Source organism: Amphiprion ocellaris, chromosome 10 (assembly GCF_022539595.1).
Source record: "Amphiprion ocellaris isolate individual 3 ecotype Okinawa chromosome 10, ASM2253959v1, whole genome shotgun sequence".
In the NCBI taxonomy this organism is placed as follows: domain Eukaryota; kingdom Metazoa; phylum Chordata; class Actinopteri; family Pomacentridae; genus Amphiprion; species Amphiprion ocellaris.
Genome location: NC_072775.1, coordinates 5,246,060 through 5,268,936, shown reverse-complemented (window position 1 = coordinate 5,268,936; position 22,877 = coordinate 5,246,060). Strand labels below are relative to the sequence as shown.

Sequence of the window (22,877 nt, the reverse complement as noted above, 5' to 3'; positions counted from 1 at the left end):
TAATAACGTTATTGTATTTGAAGTATGTGTTATCTCGGAAAATGGTAGAAACTGGCAGACACTAAATATTAAACGACTCAGATCAGATCAGGCTGAAAAAAGAAAAATAAAAGAAACTTGATTGGGACATCCCTGGTCCTCTAGGATATAAAGAATACATGAATATGTTTAAAAGGCCAAGCACTTTCAAAGTTTTACCAGAGGGGATCTTTAAATAATAAGTTTTCTTTTTTTAATAGTCTTTAGGACCTTTTTATCAATGTAACTTCACTGTATTCTCCATTGAAATCCTGATGGAGACCAGTCAAATCAGTGAACTGAGACCTTTTTCATTTCAACTAATAATTCGTTGCTCCTGGTACTGTGCAGAACCGTTCTCAGCTCACCTGTTTCAGGGTCACACTGGTGCTCGCAGGGATCCAGGAGACGTCGTCCACACAGCTCGCTGACCCAGGGCCCGCTGGCATTCTGCTGGTAGTACAACAAGATCTGAGCCGGGTTGAGCCAGTCTGAGGCATCCAACTGGCTCCCCTGCAGCAAAATGAACCTTGATCCTAAGGAGGACAGAAGGAGGGAAAAGCACAGAATTCAAGGGAAGAGGGAAGGAGTGAGAGTTGGATGTAGGGTTAAATAGAAGGACAAGAGACATGGAGGGGCAATGAAAAGATGGCAGGTGGGAAGAGGGTGAAAAAGCAGGAGAGAAGGAATAGAAAAAAACTGTAAGACAAAACAAGACAGCAAAAAAATCTGCTCCAAAAACAAAGCTAAAAAAATACCTTCAGTGAAATATATAATATAGCATGCACCAAATTGAATTGCTCTAAACTGAAATGAACAGTGAGCCACTTCGGAGGAAAGTAAACCTTGTTAGGGGACCTTCAAAATGAAATAGTTAAGAAAAAAAAAATTCTGATTAAACAAACCTGACCGTGGAAAAAAAAACAAAAAACATTGTAAACCTGAAGCCGCCTTTTTTCTAGATCCTACTGTGATATTTAAGCTGCACTTGGCAGAAATATATTTTTAAAAACACACATGGAGTGTCATTGCACACCACGTAGTCACAAAAAAAAATGAAGCCCAGACCTTAACCCTACCTCTACCATTTTGTGTGTTATTTTAGCACCGTAAAATAAGGTGAGAAGCTTATCATGCGTCGACATTGGTTTGCTATTTATAGTCAATCCAGTCTTTCAATATGAAAATGCAGTCAAGAAGAGGTTAGTCCTCTCAGACTCCTTGAATAGGAATATGCTGAAGCTTTAAGGACATATTTTGGACCAGTGACACCTAAAAAATACTGCCTTCCCCAGTTTTATTAGAAGAACGAGAGCCTATCTTGCAGTGGGATCACACCAGCCACTATGAGTGCTCAGTAGTCAGTGCTACAACATTACTACTGCGTCATTCCCTCACCTGCATTATTACAAGACTACTCAGAACTCATTGGTTGGACTCCATCCATCTTCAAACCTGACTTTCATTCTGATCCCAACTACACAGCTGTAAAGTTTCACAACTGTATTACACAGACAACATCTGTTCACTCACAGACATAAAACACAAAAAGTACTCCAAACCACCTCTGGAATTTTGCCACGATGACACCAACACACACATTGACAGACAGACTGATAAGGTGGAAACAACACCAATGGCACTATTCGCGTCAGGTAATTATTATTATTTTGTAGCATTAAAACAGGAGCTGGAGTGCAGCCAAGATGACAGCAGCTACAAAACTGAAAGATAAAAATGTGCAAACCGTAAGAAACATTTAAATGAACTGAAAGAAATAATAGTGAGACTAATATTCATGTAGGTTGTTATTATCGGTAACCACAGGCATTTAGTCGAGGCAACTGCTTTGTTGCACTGAAGCCAAACTGATGCAACAGGAGCGAAGAAAACAGAGGTTTGAATTTACAGCACATCATCCATGGTGTCTGGATAAATATGTGATGATGGATAAAAATGGTGATCCGCACAGTATTTGGTAGATTAACAGCACATGATAGTGTAGTTTGGACTGATGAATGTAGGTGTATATTTGTTTGGTGACAGATTCACTGAGGAAATCTTCATTTCCTTCTGATTGGTGCTGTGGGAAACAGTATTTTCATGTATTTCATGCTGAGCTAATGAGTTTACAATCAGCATGTATGTAATTTAGCTACAAATAAGATGGAACCTTGCCTCCTGAAAATTAGCCCTACACAATTACACTGTACTTTTGTATCACTAAGGTGTTTCAAATCAACATATGTTTGTCACTAGCCATACAGCCATATATTAGATGACTCAAAAGTTAGGATTTGAGGATAAACTTCAATCATGTTGCAAAAGGGTTGTATTTTTTACCCAAACTTAGGTATTTTCCTAGACCTAACCATGTAGTTTTGGTGCCTAAACCAAACCAAACAAGAGCTGAAATTGAAATTTATGCATGAGAACAATGTTCTGAATATGTTCTGAAGGAAATTTTTGGAGACACGATTGCTAGAATGATGGTGCTACATGGCCTTCGAACATTAACTGGAAAGTAACTTGGTTAAAGTCCTGCAAGGAAACTTATTCTTCTAGCTATGATACTGTTTAGATGACTACAACGTCACAACACACTCTAGCCCATTTACTAACTGTGGAAACTCCCTCCGACAGTGAGTATTTTCATATGTAGAGCTGTTTTCTCCTAAACTCCCCAGGAATCTGCACCCCAACTGCAATTCTATGCCTTGATCTTCGCACGTGTCTTATTAGCGGTGATTGTTACATAAATAAAGCAGCATGAGAGAATCTGTGTTAAATTTCAGCACCAGATAAACACTTTGTCTGTGCTAATAAATGTATGGCAAATTACCGCAGCTACGTGTTTGTTGGCATTATCATTAGCCAGCTTTTGGTACAGAAAAAGGGTAAAAATGAAAGAATACAACCATCAGTGAGTACTAATTTTGACAGCACTAATGCACTGTGGAGCTGTTTGTTTCCTATGTAAATTTCAAAGTTTGAGCATCTGATCAGCCGAAGAAAAGTGTTGAGCACCAGTAACATTCTGTTTCCGTAATGGAGGATAATGAGGAAGGGAATGCATGTGTTAGTGTTTCTGTTTCATTTCAAACCCATCTACTTATGCTTTAATTGCCCTGTTGTTGAAAGGTGCAACACAGAACTTTCCTTTAAAAGGTGTAATCAATTAGCTACACCGAATACACTCACAGGCTGCGGACTCACAGGGTTTACAGCTCAAACGCTGTTAACTAAGGGGAGTCAGTTGAAAACGGGGTGATTTGTGAAATGTTTCCTTCTCAGTTTGTGACTGCCTGGAAAAAAAAACCCCACAAGATTCTGAAATCCTACTGATTGCAGAGATCACTACAGCTATCTGCCGTGATCTCTGCACATTAGCAGCTACACTCATTGACCACAGCCCACATCCATTATCAAACATGGGATGCACTAGGCATTTGCTAACTCAAGCATATTTAATGACTTTTTGGCAGCCTCTGTGTGCCCCAGTGAGTGCCATCCCTTTTGATGATTTCTTTAGAACTAGAACGCACACTGCAAATAGCTGGACATGTTTGCTTAATTAGGGAGAGTCATAAAACTGCCTGTAAAAACTTTCACACATACAACACCAGCGGTGCTTCAGTTTTAATTGATGCACTGTCCATGTTGTATTTGATGTCTGGTAACCACAAGTACATAATATGTCTGTTTTTGCCTTATGGAATGGATTTTAATATTAAACATAAATGCTTCAAATATAGTATACATTTAGAAACGTACTAACAGATGTCTGATTGATGAAAATATAGCAGACAGCAGTCAAACTTTTCAAAAGGGTAATGTAACGTTAACTGCTCTTAGTCGGACATCTTTTACGTTGGTATCAGAATGAGTCAGTTCCATAGTTGTGGGGGTTAGAAGCAGAGGGGTCTAACCCACAAAAAAACCAAACTGAGTTTGATGTAATTTTGTTATATTTTATGGTCTAGACTTCAGTGGTCTAACCCACAACCCAAATACAGCATTACAGTGGCGCTTCGAATGTTAGACCAATCTTAAAAACACAACACGTTGAACCTATTTTTCTCAAAAAGTACAGAGAGTGGCTTAGACCACTCTGTTCCCAAACGCTTCAATTAATGACATCTAAAGTTTCTTCCAGATGTTCACGAAAGAAATAGTCTTCATGTTGGAGAACTGTGTTGTTGTTTATTGGCCTGAATCCAGACGAGAAACAGTGTTGACAACTTGATTTTCTGAGCAGCTTTTGTCTGTTGTCACTGTTGAGTGGAAGGACAAGGACGCTGACACTTTTCCAAGAACTTTGTGACAAATGAAAATAACACCTTTAACCATGGTAACCGTAAACAGAGATGCAGATTGCTGTGGCCTCAAAGTGTTTACAGGTTATAAACTTTAAAAATGCAAAAACCAGACTAAATGCTACTGAAGAAAACTAGCTTGAAGTTTTTGTTGACTAAAACAAAACTAAAACTAATAAAAATAAATGACTAAATTTAATACACATTTTCATCATGGCAAAAACTAAATAATGATCACGAGCGAAATGAACACGCCAGTCTTCTGCACAACTCACCAGTTTAAGAAACAAAAAAAGAAAAACGCACGTAGGCGAGTGCCAAGTAATACAGCAGAAAATAGTTGAAATCCAAATTAGGGGTATTTTCCTCAGCATCTGATTCATTTATAGTGCTAGTTAACAAATGCTAGCAGGCTAATGGGATAAACTACAAAAAAAACATCAGCACTGTTAGCACTCTAAGCATTTTTGCACACTTGTGTTAGCATTTATCTCTAAACTCTTGGCTTGTTTGTCACTTTGCACAAGCTTCATGGATTTCTCCTTCCTAATCACTAATAAAGAAAAAAAACCGACCTCCCTTGAAGTGAGTGTTTTTTAAATTTTATGCGTCTGTCTGAATTGTCCAGGTTCTGGCAGATTAAGGATGACATGCAACGGAGGTCCCGAGATCTCCAGTCACTAACAGTATTAGCATGCTATGCCCAACCACAGGCCACCGTGACGCTCCCGGAAATATTATCAGATGTTATTTTTACATCTCTCAAACAAGATACAGATTGTAATATTAAACCTACTCCCACCGAACACAATCGAAGATGATAAACCTCGGTCACATTTCTATTTCAGACTCTGCAAGTTAATCACAAAGAAATGTTTGTCCTGTCCTTTATTGTGTATCTTGAACAGCAGTATTTGTTGTTGCCTTGAATAAGCACGCAAACATCTCCAGATGATTACTTTCCCTGATGTGAAAGGCAAGGAGAAAGGTGTGACTCTACATTTCTGTACTTTTCTTCACAGTATTTGAAAGCAGACACATGCGCAGCTGTTGGCATTAATAGCTTCTTTCCCCAGTGGTAGAATCCAGATTTTCATCTGATTCACCATGACATCAAATCAAGTCTGATGAGATTGTGGAGACATTTATGGAAACATTCTAAATCGATCCCAGTTTTGTAATTCAACAGGCGAATTCGTCATCTTTCATCTCTCCTTTCAAAGTTCCCTCCCTGGATGCCTCCCTGGAATTTTAATGTCTCCCTAGCAGGCCAGCGTATACCACCGGAAAGCAGCAGCGCTTCGAATCAAATCAGACCTCCAGATGATAGATGAGTGAGCCCAGTCACAGTCTATAATATATCTGGACTGCCAGCTCACTCCAGTGACAGCTGAAAAATGCCAATGAGCCAACAGGAGCCAGCACTTGGCCCCCATGGTGCGTTTTTTTTTCTGCAGGTGCTACATTGAAATTCATTAGCGATGTAGTTCAACATATCAGAAAGTACAAGGGGAAGAGTGATGGAGGGTTTGCTGCGGGTGGTCACTGGGACCTAGCCTCAATGTGCTCTGATGCTTTGAGGGCACATCTGTTGTATGGCGTGACACGGGAAGCCCAGGGAGGGGGTGGTCGACCTGGCATTTACCTTTGTCTTTGACAGAGCAAAGCAAATCAGCAGCTGGACTGCAAAGTGCAGGCACTTGGTTTGAGAGATATAGTGAGCTCAACTCTCTGGAGAGCGGAAGAAAAATGCCAGATCAGACCCCTGGGGCTTCGAGGCGTCCACTGGAGTGTGTTTGGAAAAACTGCGTCCACAATTTGAGGCCGGTGTGAAGTCTTACCGTCGGCGATGAGATGCTCCGGCACATGGAGAATCACTCGGACCGAGAGGCTGCAGGCGAGGTGAGAGGAGTAAACCAGGCCGATCACACAGCTGATGACACTGATCAGAGTCAGGGTGGTCTTATTGATGGGGCTCCGTGGGGAACCTGCTGTTGGAAACAAATGCACAGGGAGGGAGTGGGGGAAGGAAGGAACAACAAATGGTAGAGATATGTGAAGCAGTGGTCGCCCTTTATTCCCCCCATAACCCCTCGCACCATAAACATGCATGCACACAGCCACACAAACACACACTGCCTACACAGGGAGTCATTTTACAAACAAGCCAAAAAATGTGCTTAGCGCCCATGAAAAGGACCTTTGGATCAAAAACCTCAAGCCTTTGGGAGGTTTAGACTAGGCATGGCTCGGTGGCACAGAAATAAGGTTTTACCTTTGAAGGGTATTAACATCCACGCAGGGATGTGTGGGGAAAAGAGAGACATGGTGCTAAATAAAAACAGTTCAGAGGTTGTTTTTCAACCTTCCCTTTTTCCTTGGCTCTCCTTCTCTGCTCCAACGCCTCCCCTTATCTCTTTTACGCCAGAGTGCAACACAGAAAGTGTTAAATGTGACCTCGTACCCACAGGGCCATGCATACACGCACACACACGAATCACCGTGACCTTGAATATAACCACTCACGCTTTGTTTAAAGTGGCTATTTTTTCACGAGCAGAAGAATTCCAGATTACATTGTCACTTTTAAATTACTCTGGCAGAACTTTCTCATTCAAAAGCTGCCCAAGGCGATCCTTTAAACAAAAGCCAAAGTAGAAAGCTGACCTATCGTATTATGTATAAAGCTAGCTTATTTAATCATGTAACTTACCCTGAGACTGGATGTGGGGCATAATTTCACCTTTTTGACTTCTTTTTAAAAGTACATATTTCGGAATTTTTCTGAATGTTACAAAAGTTATCTCCAGCAGACATTTGGTTATTATGTAGTTAAAAAAAAAGAAAAAAGAAATCAATATTCTCCTCCTTCTCTGGTCATTCCTCAGACATGAAGAAATATTTTTGTCATGTCTCATGAATCATCCTTTCCTCTGGATCTAAACAGTCTAGTTAGGGCACTGTTGCAAGCACTCTATTCTATTCTTAACCATCGCTCTAATTAAAGGTGTTGGCTACGCTTCTGGAGGCCTTGCCGTGTTTGTGACACCTGTGCACATGACGGGGGAATAATTGGCTTGGAGGCATCATAAAGGCTCGTAATGCCTTCTGACAACGACTATTATTTTGAGGGCATTGTCTCTTTTTATTTGTATGTTGTTTTTTTCTCCTCCACCGTCTCTTTTCAACACCCCATTACTGAACATCAAAGCTGCAAGGACATGGCATGCTGACAGTTAAAGCGTGCTGCACCACTTCACTTTGACAATATTTGCACAGGATCCTCCTCAGAAATAATATTTGCGTGTAATATTATTTCAAAATATGGTGTCATGTCGTAAGATGCAACTAATATCTAAATATTCTACGCTGAAAACCTCTGATCTCGTCATCTTGTTGGATTTCAATCAACAAGATTTTTTATGCAGATGCACTGAGATCAGCTTTACATGCTCACAACCACTGTACACACACCTATCCAGCATATGCACCAGTTCTTCTTTATTCAGAGTCAAAACCACGAGCATACACAACACCAGAACCATCCATCTGCTATACGCATCATAAAGTTTACTTGTCATGCGTCGTGGCGATGGTAATACCATCAGACGGCGATAAAACTGTCTGTAGGTGTATGAGTCCTCCTTACCCCCTGAGCCCCACGCGCTGTTGGCGTTACCATTTCTCATACCTCGACTCCGGCGGCGACTGCGGTTTGGGTCGGTGTAAAAGGCCAGCTGAGGCTCGCTGTCTGCCTCCGTCCCAGAGTCCCCGTCTGGGTTCAAGAAAGTTGAACCCGCTGTTGGATTCACACAAAAATACACCTCCAGTGAAAAAAGAAAAGGGAAGTTCTGGACCAATGGTGAGGAATTTTTTCCTCGAGTTAGCCTCGCAGAGACGGCAGGGAAAGGGCACCCAGAACTTGAAATGAACCCGCTGCTAGATTCAGCATGGAACCAGATCAGAGCATAAAACTTGCCTTCGTCAATAATTGAAATGTAGGCTAATGGGGACTGAAGCCAAGCTGAAACTGAATGCAGCATGTATTAAAGGCTACAAAAATCTGTTTTCTTTTTTTTCTTCTTCTTCTTCTTGAGCATATTGTTTTTTATTGCTGACAAGTTTAGATTTAGTCATTTCATTAAGCGATCAAACGTCACATCACTTTTGAGAGACGAAACTTGCAGATTTGGGTGCAGAATTGCTACAAAAAGCTGACAAGTTTTTAAAATGCATGGTCATCTGCTGAAACAGTCCTCACCTTAAATCACTGTGTCGCAAAATATGTATATTTTGTATACTGACTTTTAATACATTTAGTCTATCTATAGAATTTAAAATTAGGAGATGGTTTTTAATTTTATAGTATTGTACAGCCTGTTTTGTCTTTTTGTTGTTGTATATAAGCTGCTGAATACTTCTCTCTCTCTCTGTCTGTCTGTCTCTGTCTCTCTCTCTGGTTGTGGAATAAAACCATGCAAAGTTTGCCTTATAGCCTAAACCTTTTCCTGTGGATATTTAAAATACATTTTGTTAACAAATTGGCTTGACCTAGCAGGAAACTAAATACTACTATATTCAATTTAGTTGTGCTGGTTCCAGTTTTGTGCATGCTTTGACAGCTTGATGGAAATGAACTACAGTTAATGTCACCTGTATTACGTACCTATGCTTTTACTGACAAAAGTTAAAATGTCGACTGTGAAAATTCCCACTGAAAAGAGCTGAGATGACAATGTGGAGAATCCAGTTGGACCTATGAATTTGAACAAATTTTAAACTTTTTTCCATTTTAACAGAGGCACAATAAAAGAGTGAGAATTCATTCCATGTGCTGTACACTGCATGTTTGACTGCAGAATGCTTTTGCTGCTGAATAAATGAATGGTGGACTTTTGAGTAACAGCACAAAACTCGAGTATTTATTGTACTTCCTCTTTAGAAATTTAGGATGGTGCTACACTGCAGTTTCAGCAGCTTTAGAGATTTTTAACAGCAAACTACGGCTACAGACACGGTCACACCAGCATTTATATGAACACATTTCAGGAATCAGAATTGCGAGATTTAAAAGAATTATATTGTGACAGTAAAGTAAATTTGCACTGCCTTTCATATAAAGTTTAACTTTAATTCACTTGATGAGTCCAAATTCAGGCCACTGACTTAGCCTTGGAATATAAACAACTATTAGAAGAACCAATATTTCACCCATGAATTGTGTTTTTAATATTACGCATTTCTATGCTTTAACCCATTATTTATTTATTTTTTAAATAATTATTACAAATTACGTTCCATTTTTATTTAATTAACATTGTACTGTTTTAATATGATCCATTTAATTCAGGTAATATTTTATAATTTTACTTTTTAGCATTTTTTTGTTTGTTTTTTTGAAAATTGTACTGCCTTTAAACTATATTTTTTCATTTCATTTTAACTACCCATCAAATATTTTGTATTATTCCATTGTTTTGGTGTGCGTTATTCTGTCATCATCCTATATTTTGTCAGGCACTTGGAAAGCACTTTAAACTGCATTTGTATAAATTTAAATTTAATTCTTTACTTTCAAATTGATTTATTGCCACCTATTTCAAACACCACAGAAATGCAAAACAGCACAGTCTTTTCCTTGCTGAAAACAAATCTCACACAAGTATGAGCAAACTTTTAGTGCAAACATAATGTTCAGTATTTAATTACTCTTATTCTTATTTTTAATTTTAATTTAATTATTATTTAACAGCTCTTAGTAAATATTTAATCAATGAAAATTTTCTGAAGAGGTGAGATTTTATAAAGTTTAAGGGTCAATATATAATTGAGGGACTTTTGAAGTTCATGGGATATGTCTTGCTTACATTTTATTAAAAGTAAAAAAAAATCAGGTTTTTATGTTAATTGTAATCATGTCTTTACATATTCTATAATTATGTATTATGGAAACAATCATTTATTAATTAAAAAATGACTGGAAATTACTAAAATGTCAACTAAATAACCATCACAATTTAATAAACACCTTCTAATTAGCTAAACCATAATAAAATGAGCTTATTCATGAATTATTTTGATTGTGTTCTTTTTAATAAGTTGAGATAAACATGACAGATATTTCTTTTTTTGGCAATATATCAAATTTTATATGAAAAATAACAAATTGTATCTGTCTCAGAAATGACTTTCAACTAAGTTCACCATTACAAAAACACCTCTCAAGGAAGTGTGTTAATTCCAGATCACATGACCTGCTCCACATGATGTCATTTCCTCCTGAAGAAAAGACTGGCCAGACTCCAAGGCTTTCTGAGTTATTTAATATAAAGTAGTGTGAGAGTCAAGTGTGGATTTATCGCATGTCAACAGGTTTACTACAATATCTTTATGAATAACTTTCAATTTCAATTTTACTCAATTGTATATAAAATATTTCAGAAGAATCTTTCTGTAAAAATGCCATGTGACGTTTGGTTATAGGCGGCCATGTTGATTTTAGACCTGAAAACAGTAAAAATGTCAACTATGATACCTGTCTACTATGTTACAAAAGGTTCCGCAAGTATATATTGACCCTTAATATACCTACAAACATGGTATCAGCTACAAACAGGAGTGCTGTAAATGATAAGCATTATAAGCAATACAGCACCTTTTACACAGCTTCCTTTTCACCTATTCAAACACATTCACACCAGTTGTGGCAGAACAGCCATGCAAAATGCTCACTCAAATACCAAATACTCTGACATGGGATTGAACCGCCAACTTTGCGGTTGGTGGACAACCTTCTCTTGCTGAGATTAATCCTCTAAATCTTTCTGAAGAGAATATATGAACACTGTCACATTTAAAAGGGTGGAACCAACTAACCATCAGTGTTGTGTTTTTTTTTTTGTTTTTTTTCATAAATCTCATACCTGATGGATTTGTGTCGGATGATAATGAGAATACTTAGAGCCATCTGTGAAATCTTTATAAAGTTCTGCGTGTAAAATAGGTGGCACTAATTGTGATTTGATATTTAGTTGCTTGGTTACATTTGGATTGAAAACAGATGGAATGTGAGACAACATGTGAGATGGAAAACATGCAAACTAAATGAACAGATAAACACATAATTGGATGTGGACTTTTGCTGGACAATACCAACATGACTCCTGTTTTTGTGGGCTATTTTTGCTTTTCTTTTATTCCCGTAAATGACAATACACAAGTCTTGCCATCCCACAGAAAAAGAAGGGTAAAAGATAAATGTAAAAAAAAAAAAAGAAGATGAGAATGCAAATCTCTATTTGAGAGGATAATCCCCCTACTATTCAGTAATAAATGTTACCAATGAATGAAGCCTAACTGGTTTGTCGTTCAAAGCTACTGTATGATCTAAAAAATGAGATGCGTACAGTAGGTACAAACACTTTGATAAACAAACTGCTCTTACAATACAATGTGCACATAATGCATTTCATCTGTGTTTTCGCTGAGGCATTAGCTGTATTTAGAGGGCATGTATTGAAGCTTGTCTTACAAGTGTTAGCGGATTGCGAATCACAAAGTGAGGGGGAAAATCCATCAAAGCAGCCAAGATTTGCTGCCTCAGCGGGATATATGTGAATTGAAATAAAATTCATGCTAACGTTTCTCCGTGACAAGAGCTTTAAAAATCCCCAACCAAGAGGCAGCATTTGATTAAACTGGAGACAATCCCTCAGAAACAATGGGGGAATGAAAACACATTTGGCAGCAATGTCAATGTGACAAACTGAGAAGGACTTTTTTATGACAGCAGCTTCATCAGCTTTTCGTATTGTTGGTTCTAGAACAATATGCGCCGAAGATATGAATGCGCTGCGTAAATATTATTGGCAGCCATGACTATCTGACAGCACAGATGTTGCCGCTGCTTTACTTCACAAGTAGGAGGCCTGTTTTGATGACACCGTTGTTTCAGCAGCAGTTTTGCACGACTGATTTAATAATAAAGCAATTTTCACTGCACCCCCCCCCCCCCCCCCCAGATATGTTTGCTGGCAGGGAACAAAGTCCTCTGGAACATTATTCTATGTGCTGCTAAAACTATGCAGTGAAGACAAATGAAGTAGAAGGTACTTTCACGTACAGAAAATACGCCCTGATGACTACAAAATATTAACGAACGACTAGACACTATTCAAAAATCTATCTTGCATGCACTCACTTTGATTATATGTGACACAAAGCATTAAATCAAACAAAATAGGGATGTTTTGTTACACTAGTCTCAATTTGTCAAATTTCAAATGACTTGTATTCCTCTGAAAAGACTTCTATTTTTTAATTGTTTAATTTTTTATTGCTACATTGCTGCCTAAATTTCTCAGGCCAGTATGTGGTTCTGCTCTGAATGTTACTTGACCACGACCACTAATAGAAATAATGATTGCAAGAAAACCAAATGGGCTTGACCTCACGAGCTAAACCAACCAACAATCCTGTTAAACTACTACACAACACAATGACGAATTGTAATATTGGAGCAATTCATGCACACAGGTTAAAACTTGTAGAACAATGACAGAAAAGTCTCTCCCTGCAAGCTGGCTGCATTAGTTCCTTAGGTTTGTTTTGGATAAAACTCCAGAAGTCTGAATCTATACAGTGCAGTTTCAAGGTATAAATGCTCATCCATGGCTTTAATTACTTATATCGCTCACAATGTGTCATCTAACATCTGAAGATCGCCATACAGACATGTTGACAAGGTAAAAAAAGCAAGAAAGTTACCTCACAGGCTGCACCAAATGTAATATATGCCTCATCATAAATGCAATCACATATCAAGGCTTTGGTGGAGACTTGAGAACTGTGATTGGTCAGCTTGGGCTGTTTGTTTCTGATGCCAATAGAAATGAAAGAAAACGCCACATATAATATTTAGAACAACATTATAAGGAAGCTGAAAAGTGCTAGATGTGCGTTGCTGATACGGAGAGGCCACTGAGCCAAAGCCATATCCACTGCAGACCTTCTGCTCACTGCATCACTCATAGTGAGTAGATGAAAGCAAATAATCTCACATTTAGAGATTGAACAATGTACGTAATGTAAATTTTGTCATCAGCCCAACTTTGCAAGAGACTAGTGTGCCTGTGTGGAAAGCATAAATGCCAAACTACTGCACATGTATGGAACGGAGTCCTCCCAGTGGAGTCCAAACAGATGAGAAAGTAACAACAACAACAACACATCCATGGTGTCCACAGCTGGATGCGTGCGCATCCACAAGGGAGTATAATTTAGGCTTAAGAAGGCCTGATGACATACAATACATCTGGGAAGTACATCTAAGGGTTAAATTTACTGGTAAACTGTATGAAACCTACTGCAGGATCTTGTGTTCAAAAATCAAAGTAATAGGCAAAGTTATCAGAATATGTTTTGGGAACGTGAACATCTGTACTAAATTTTGTTGTGACTCAGTCTGCTGGCCGAGAGCCAGAGGTGTTCAGGCGACCATGAATGCCTGTAAAAAAAACTTTGTCCAACAGTTGTTCAAAAAAAAAAAAAAAAAAAAAAGATTCAGTCTGGACCAAAGTGATGGAAAAAGCATCTGACATTCAAGTCCATACGTGCTGTGTCAATAGCAATGTTCAAAAATGAACACTGTACATTCACTGTCAAAACATGTCTTAGTTGTAGCAGACAATAAGATCTGCAGATAACTGCTGAAATAAATCACTGATATCTGGTGAGAAACTCAATAATGAAGTGGACATCTCCACTGAACAGTGGGGTTTGAATCATTTTAGTGCGTGATGGAAACGTAAGCCACTTACTTCAAATCCAAATGAAGCAGAATTTCAATATCTGAACTACGTGACATTATGTAGAGCATATTTCAGGAGCACAACTGACATGATACAGATACAGAGAATTCATTTATCAAGAATCCATTCTGATACTACCCACACAAAAATAAGAAATAAGGCCTTTCAGAGAGTCTGCACTTTGCTGTAAGGCATGAATACATGCACTTATACAATATATGGTCCGTACATTAGTCTTTCTGAGCCAGAGAGGGAACTGTGTGCTGAGTATTGTTGCTATGCCATATGACAACAATGTTATGTGCAAGAGTAATTCAATACCAAGGAGCCTCAAAAGCCTGGAAAGATGTGGCCAAGGACATCTAGCTTGTGTATCAAACTTACTGCTCTTCTGCAAATGTGACACTCTGTAAGAAGAGGAAATAACACAGTGATTTCATCAGCTCGGAAGGCTGAAAGGTTCCAAGCATACCATGAGCAAAAAATGACCTAATACGACCAGCGAAATGGTAAAAAGCAGACCAAGCTCCAGCAAACATAGCAATACATGAGTTTACAAAACCTGAAAACCACTGGCAAACAGAGTTTGTTGACTGGGACACAGGCTCACCTTTGAATTAGACGTCAGTACAGGGCAAACTTCAAAAAGGCAGGTCTGAATTGGGACACAGATGATATAAGAGTGTGTCCTTTAGACTGGCTGTGATCAATGAAAGTACAAACAACAGACTAAGTTCAAGGAATTAACTGAGCTAAAGAACACTAAGACAAAAATGTCAGCGGAGCAAACTTGGATATTAAAAATCACCAAGTATTGAGAAACTGTCACTTCGGGGCAGAATCTATGACAAGAGCTCAGAAAGACCATTTACTAAAACAGGACAGTTTTGAATACACCATGTGAGAGCGTTTATAATTACCTTTTTATCAAAGGCATTTGGTTTCTGTCTGTTATTAGCCCCACACTACTGTTTTTATCTCTTTCATGAATAGCAGTAATCATGGCAAGCCTCGTTATGTACGGAAAAGTACAATAATTCTACTGTGGCATTAACAGAGTCCACCAATTTAGACAACATTACCTTAATTATTCTGCATGGTCCGCCACTAATTAGGAATAAATTATGCACCCACTCAGTGATAATAATCATGAACTACTGATGGGGGAGGTCTGCAGGCCTGGGCCAGGCTCTCTTCCCTCACTCTGACATTGCTTTCTCCCATTTGGCAACTTTGGTACTTCTAGTTGCTTTGGAAGTAGCCCTGGAGTCCATTAAATGTGCTGACATATGCAGTGAAGAGAGGCACTGGGGCATCTTCAGCAAAAAGGGGAAGAGTCATTACCTTACCTGAGTCCGCCTCACATATGCACAGAAGTTGTCTGCAAGGGCAACAATAGCTCTGTCTGTGCATATTTATGACAAAGATGAAAATAGTTGACTGGAAACACCAACAACAGCAACTCAAAACTGCATGAAGCAGATCTAATTGCCTGCTTAGACAGCCTCATTCCTATGCAGCTGGGTTGGGAGAATACTAATCTGTACCTGGAAGCACTGAAATTTCAAAAGTGGTGTGTGCATGTGTGAGTGTGTGTTCAGAGAATTCAGAAGCAAGTCCTTCTATTTTCATACACCAAGCTGATACAACAGCTATAATGAATGCACAGGGATTTTTTCCCCCCGTCGTTACTTTCTGCCTGCATGTTCTGTGTTCTTGCAGTCGCAATAAATAAAAATGTAACAAAATTAATTAGGAGAGTTTCCCTTAGTTTGTCTGAGCTGCGGTGTCACTAGGTTGGCTGGCTCAGAGGGAACAAAGCAGACCGAGAGCTTGTCCGAACTCTCACTGAAGCTGTCACAAAAAAGTGAAAGAGGCCAAGAAAAGAGAAGGACTATTTGAGGAAAACAACAAAGACCCAGAGCCCCTAGATCACCCTGCAGGCACAGAAATGTTTTCAAGTTGCCGCTAGATGTCAAAAGAGTGGCTCTTTAGTGTTATTTGGTGAAAATGCAGAGTATGAGTACCATAAAATTTATCAAGTGGGAGCACTATATCTTAGTTCTCCATGAGAGAGCATTTGAATTCTATGGCTTTCTAATAGTTTAGCCTGTTATTTTAACATTGTCTGCTGTTAATTATGTTTGTATGCAGGCAAACAATTTGTTTTGCTAAATTAATAAATGCCTATGTTTCAACAACAGTGAGTTTGCGTGGATGTGGGGTGTACAAGGCACTCTAACCCTACAGACCACGATTTACATCCAAAATCCCATTTGTGGTGCCAGTTTCATTGGTTCATACGACACAGTATCAAGCCTTGTTTGCAGTAATTGGTCTCTGGCACCTTCTTCCAAATGACATGATGCAGATTATGAAGGATGACCAACTATGACTGGTCATGTGTTACAGCAAGTCACAGCAAGAACATATGACTCTGTAAACAAAAACAAAACAAAAAATAAATAAAACATGACACAGTCTGAACCTTGCATTAGGCAATAGCATAGCTCTAATGCTAAACCAAATGTTTCAGACTGAGTCAACATACCATTAAAACATAAATATCCAGGCAGGCATCTTGCATGTATGATAATTCTTGCTTCAAACTGGATGACATGGTAATTCTCAGGGGTAGCTGGTAAACTGCTGTAGCTGGCAGGCTAGGCGCTAAATTACTGTCCAGTGTGTCTGATGAGAAAAGCCAATCAAAATACTTCTCTCAATGAGGTACCTTGCTAGCTTAGTTTCTCAACGTGTCAAATCCACTTTTTACTACACTGCCAGTAGCTGGTTTGTAATATGCAAGGACCCTTCTGGTTTGCTTAAATTACATTTCAGTGGTCGCTTAGCAAATTTAGCCACTCTATATTAATATTCACAAGTTTCAAGGTTTAGCAGTTGCCAAAAACTGCTGTCTTAAAATATCAATATAATATTAAAGCTGAAAGCAGCGTTGAATGGGTCCTCGCATCCTTGCTGGTCAGCGAATCCAAGCATGTCTACCAGGTGGTACTCCCACTGAGAGTGTATTTCGGCCTATGTATCTGGTGAAGGCCGGACTCTGATCACACATGTAAAGTGTCAGGTAGATTGGAGAAGACTATTTAGACAGCACTTCCTGTCCATCCATCAGGTGGCGCTATGACTGTGACTGTATTTTGGCCTGTGAATGTCATCGGGGCAGGGTTTTGATCACACATGTAATGTCTGAGGCAGACTGAAGCGTGTACAGGCCAGTTATACAGTATTTCCTGTTTCATGGAGAAATGTTGAAATTCCACTGGCTGCCATTTTAAACACCTTCAGACTTTTGTGTAGCATTTTTGATAACTTTTGATCGCCCATGCCTGGTGTACATCCTGGACAAATTACCATTACAAGTTACCCTGTTTGAGTTTATAGCTTTTGAAAATGTCCAGAAATTACCCCAAATCATCCAAAATGTGACACAAGTCAAACTATTCAAATTCAAACAACTTACTGCTGTGCCCAAAACCCAACTGTTGGGTTTTGGGCACGGTTGCCATAGACGTTTTTGTGTGTTACATACGTGTACTAAATTTCATTGCTCTAGGTGACACGTACTGGCCATAGTTCCTGTTTGAAATTTTCCAGGTGGCGATATTGAGCCATTTTGGCACACACGTGTGCAATTCACCTAAAAAAAAAAAAAAAAAAAAAAAAAAAAATTCACCATCCTGATGTGTGTGCAAATTTTCACGTGTTTTTGAGTAGTTTTAGGCCTTCAAATTTGCGATTCAAAAGCTGGTAAAAAAAAAAAAAAAAAAAAAAAAAAAAAAAAAGAATAAGAAGAAACTCTTGCATTTCAATAGGGTCCTACGCATCCTTGGTGCTCGGACCCTAATAATATTAAAACTGAATTAGGAAGTATTTTTGACCAGCACTTATGCCAGTCTGAACATGGCTTTGAACCTTTTGACTCTTTCATTATTTTGTCATGCAGCCTCATCGACAAGCTGGGAAACTAAACATTACTCTGTCGTTTGCAGTGCACTGCAACTATGATAGAGGGTTTCCAGGGGCCGAGTTTTTAATACTCCAACACCACCATTTGGATCTGCTAGTGGTGCCTAGCGTGCCGCTTTCTGTTGGGTGTTTGGGGGCTTTCACTTTTTGTTCTCACCCTCTATTATTGATAAGAGAGTTTCCGTGGATGTTGTTTTCCTCAACTGTGTTTCTCTGATTCCAGCTCTAGTTGCTGTTCAGAAAAAGCTATAGTGGCTGCAGGAAAGAGCTGAAACAGTCAAGGTCAAACAAAGACAAACAGAGAGAATGAAAGAATTTTGCTATATTTTAAAAACAAAACAAGAATTATCCCAAGAGTCATGTTGGGTTTCCAATCATCACGAATGAATGAAAATGACTGGTGGAACAAATACATGGGAGCTGCCTGTAATAAAATGCAAAAACTTGTACTTCGGTTCGTGTAGTGCAGCTTTATAATTCCATTTTTTTCCTAGTAGTTTGGACAAGACCTCTGAATCACTGTGCACCACGCACTCTTTCTTTTGCTGTAAAATAAGTTTATTTCTAGAGTTTCTCTGAAGCGACTAGCACGGCAGAATTGTTTTTAATTGGGCAGAGAATAAAGCATCTGCACAGCCAAGTGTGGAGGAAAGTGAATTATGGTCTGAGGTCAACTGAAAATTTCCAAAATGACATTTTGAAAATGTCGCTGCCTTCTTTTTCTCGTGTTTATCATAATGGGATAATGTCTCTCATTTCATCAACTGTAACCTCTCTCTCTTTCTCTCCCCCTCCATTTCCTGTGTTCGTGAATCTCCTGCCATACAGCACAACTCCTATACTATCACAGCTAGTGCAGGCAGAGGTGACATGAAAAGAGACAAGGTGTTTGTGATGATGACAGCATGAGTGCAAATGAATGAAGCACAAAACACATGTAGAGTGACATGAATGGGAATATGAGGAGAAAAACGGCTACACTTATGCTCATTAAAAGACCACAACGAACAAAAAGATGTCGAGGTTTCACATTCATATCACATTCACACCAAGCATTGTTATTTCTTGTTCAAAGGTATTCATCTCTCAAGATAATATGGATATATATCACCAAGTTTATCCTCAGCCTCCCGCAAAGGCCTCATGTATCTTGATTTAACTTTTTATAACATTGCCTTATATTCTTCACTGTGTTATTGATAACTTTTGTACAACAGGTTGAAAATGTCCCGGGGTCCTTGGGAGTTTTTCAAAGGGCATTCATGATGTTGTCAGCGATTAAACCTGCGGTGGCATTCAGCGACCCACTGTGACTTGTTGTTCGGTATAGACAGATAAACATTTAGAGATAAAGGACGTGCACAGCTGGGCATTGATCACAATGCTGCAACGAGTTGAACACATAACACCTCCATATCAGGCCACATTTCTACAGAAAAATATCAATTTTCACTTTTTCAACAATTCACATTCAGGTGTATCATGAACTCTGCATGGATAAAAGCTGCAAGTGGCAATTAGAGATGAGCAGCAGCCATTTGCACCTAAAAGTCAACCTGCAATGCTTGTTTAAAAAAAAAAAAACATCATGTTTTTATCTAAAATTTAACTTTTTAGTGTTTGTTTTGTGAATTTGTGAGGTTAAATTTCTACTAAGACAATGTATTTTTTGTTTTTAAGCAGGGACGAATATTCAGCACTACTTGTGATGAAATCTGATTCATGGATGATAAAATAGTTAGATTTTGTGCCCACAGAGAGACAAGCTTGTGTCTTGTCACTCTCCAATGTTTTAAATGTGTTTGAAATCTAGTGGCCGTAGCATACGATTCCATCTTTGTTTTACCTGATTTCAAAACAATTTTCCAAACATGCAACTTTCAGCAACAAAGTTCAAGTCCATGAGAAAGAGAATCTTGGGCAGAATAAACCTTTAAAAATGTAAGCGGCAGACTTTGGCAATCGTGTAAGTCAGTAAGTGGCAGTGTCATGAAAAACAAGGGTCCTAGAAATGTGGTCCTGAAACTGCAGCCACCTCTACTTCAGAAAAATACTAGTCATTTCAAGTGACATCAAAATCCTTTAGATTTCACCAGTAAATCCTTTAGATGTCATGTCAAGTGACATAAAAAGGATTTTATGTTATTTCCTTTTCATAACTAAAGGCCCACCCACATACACTACCAGTCAAAAGTTTGGACACACCTTCTTATTCAATGCTTTTTATTTATTTGTATTATTTTTTTACATTGTAGATTAATACCGAAGATTAACACTTTTTTGTTGACAGCATAATTCCATATGTAGTCTTTTATAGTTTTGATGTCTTCAGTATTAATCTACAATGTACAAAATAATGAAATAAAAAACACTGAATGAGAAGGTGTGTATGGAGTAGTGAGAGTGTCAAACGAGCCTGTGAGCCTGAGTTCAGGGAACAGAAACTCTTACGTTTCGGATACAAATCTCTCTTACAGCAGAAGTGCAGCAAAAGTCATGAATAAAAAGACATTCAATTGTGAATCCGTTCGACCCGTAATTATGACAGAACATATCCTCCATCGTATTCATTTTGTTCTGTAACTTAGGCAAGTCTTATAAATTCTCTTGTCAATATGTTTCTCCTTGATCTGAATTCCTTCTGCAGCTGCACACAATGACATTCCTATATTTCTACGCATATTTCCTTTGCTTTAAAAGCAACATTAAATGTCGCTATAAACGCAAAGGAAAAGAACATATTTTTATTTTTCTTTATATTTCTATTTTGTTAGCATTTTTGTTTGATTCATTTTTTGATTCATATTTCTTTACATAGCAACATTATTGATTTTTTTATTTTATTGATTAATATTTATATTTCCACTTTTTTTTTTTTTTTTGCTTCTTCTTTTATAGATTTATTTTTGTAATTTGGCACTCTCACTACTCCACAGGTGTGTCCAAACTTTTGACTAGTAGTGTACTCTTAGTCTGCATCCTAATCGTACTGCAGCTTTAAACCCACAATAACTCATTTTTTGACCACTTGCGTCAGGTGAAACAGCATTGTCATGTCAGGACCTTTTAGTGTAAAAACAGCTATGATCTAGCTTATTGATGAATGGCTGTGAGGACAAAACACAACTTACATCAGAGATGACAGTCAATGTTATGTGAAATCACAAAAAAAAAGGAAAAGAAACATCTTGTAATAGCATCTGCAGGCTGTACAGTCTGACGTTGAAAAAATGAAGTTGATAACACACTTCCTAGCAACACCAGCTTTAAGTCAACAGATGCCATTTGGAATGCCCACTCAGAAACTCAAAACATATTTTTTTTCCAACAAAATGTCAAGATACTTAATTTTTTTCACAGAAATTTGAAAATGCACAGTAGCTCCCTTCCATAAATAGTGAGAAATATTTCAGTGTAATCTCCATTATGTCACCGGTGCCATAAGAAAACAGTTTAGAATTATTTGAATGACCCCTTTAAAATCACAGCTGATCAGGATGTATACATGTAAAGATACAACAGTGTATCTACTGTATGAAATGATCTGCTTGTTGCTGCTGGTGTAGGGAAGGACTAATAGAGCTGCGGCGTTAAATGTGATCTACTTTCTTCTTTTTCGTGTCAAATCTATGGGAGAGAGTGACTCACCACGGGTGTTGCTGGAGAGACGTTTGCGTTGGCTGGTGGAGGTGTTGTGTGGAAGCAGTGTGTTCTGCTGGTGGTTGCTGTCAATGGGACTCGTAGCGATAATGTTGTCCTTGTACTTATTCATCAGGGCCAACTTGGTGTTGTCACTCACTGTGGACAAGAAGGATACGATTATAAATGCAGAGAAATGGAACCCATTTTGAAAAAAAAAATGTGCTGCTTTTGGCTGGATGTAGGGTGCTTTAAAACCAGCAAGCGCAAAGTATAGTAATGCTAAGAAAACACATCCAGCATGTTGTTTACTGGGGGAGAAGTCAAACAGCCAAAATTAAAGAGTCAGAAAAGCTGGCATGAAATTAAAACTTATAAAGCGAATAAACGGAGCACATTTAAGTCTTGGAGGATGAAATGATCTATTTCTGTAAGTATGAGAAGATGTTCCAAGGAAACAATTTAACCCATAGTCTCATAGCACACGATTTCTGGATGACATCCTTGCAGGAATACTTCACCTCAAAAAATAGGATTTCTTTTTTTGTCAGTAAGTCACACCTCAAGCATTTTCCTCCATGTTAGCAGGATTACTTTAGTGATGGCAATGTCAGCCTGTCCTCCACTTTGGTCTAGGCTGGTATATATGTATGTATGTTATAAAATTTCATTAATGATCCTATATATATATATATATATATATATATATATATATATATATATATATATATATAAATATATATATATATATATATATATATATATATATATATATATATATATATATATATATATATATATATATATAAATAAATATATATATATATATATTTTTTTTTTTTTTTTTTTTTAAATTGCCGCAATAGATAGACAGGCAGATAGATAGACAGATTTTATTTGACGCAATTCTTCAAAATGCACAAATGCACATAAAACTACATGATGGAAACTATTATGAGTGTCTGCACTTGGCCTTTTGTCTCTTTGATTACTGAATAAGTGTGATTGCACAATCCTAGGAGAGAATGGAGCCAATAATAATTAAGAATTATGATAACCTTAACAAATTAACATAAAGATGTCATAGCGGCAGTTGTATATTCTC

General features: G+C 38.1%; 1 protein-coding gene across 6 annotated transcripts in view; it reads right to left on the bottom strand.

Moving 5' to 3' along the window:
- The window catches only part of astn1 (astrotactin 1), a 435,709-nt gene that overhangs the window by 301,859 nt on the left and 110,973 nt on the right, over positions 1 to 22,877 (bottom strand). Inside the window, exons 5-8 of one of the 6 annotated variants that reach the window (XM_023261620.3) lie at positions 21,782 to 21,931; positions 7,984 to 8,133; positions 6,176 to 6,325; positions 387 to 554 (exon numbers count right to left, since the gene is read on the bottom strand). In XM_023261620.3, the coding sequence (XP_023117388.1) occupies positions 387 to 554; positions 6,176 to 6,325; positions 7,984 to 8,133; positions 21,782 to 21,931 (618 nt within the window). The remainder of the gene's footprint in view (positions 1 to 386; positions 555 to 6,175; positions 6,326 to 7,983; positions 8,134 to 21,781; positions 21,932 to 22,877) is intronic. The other 5 variants (XM_023261621.3, XM_023261622.3, XM_023261623.3 and 2 more) reach the window with 5 other exon arrangements.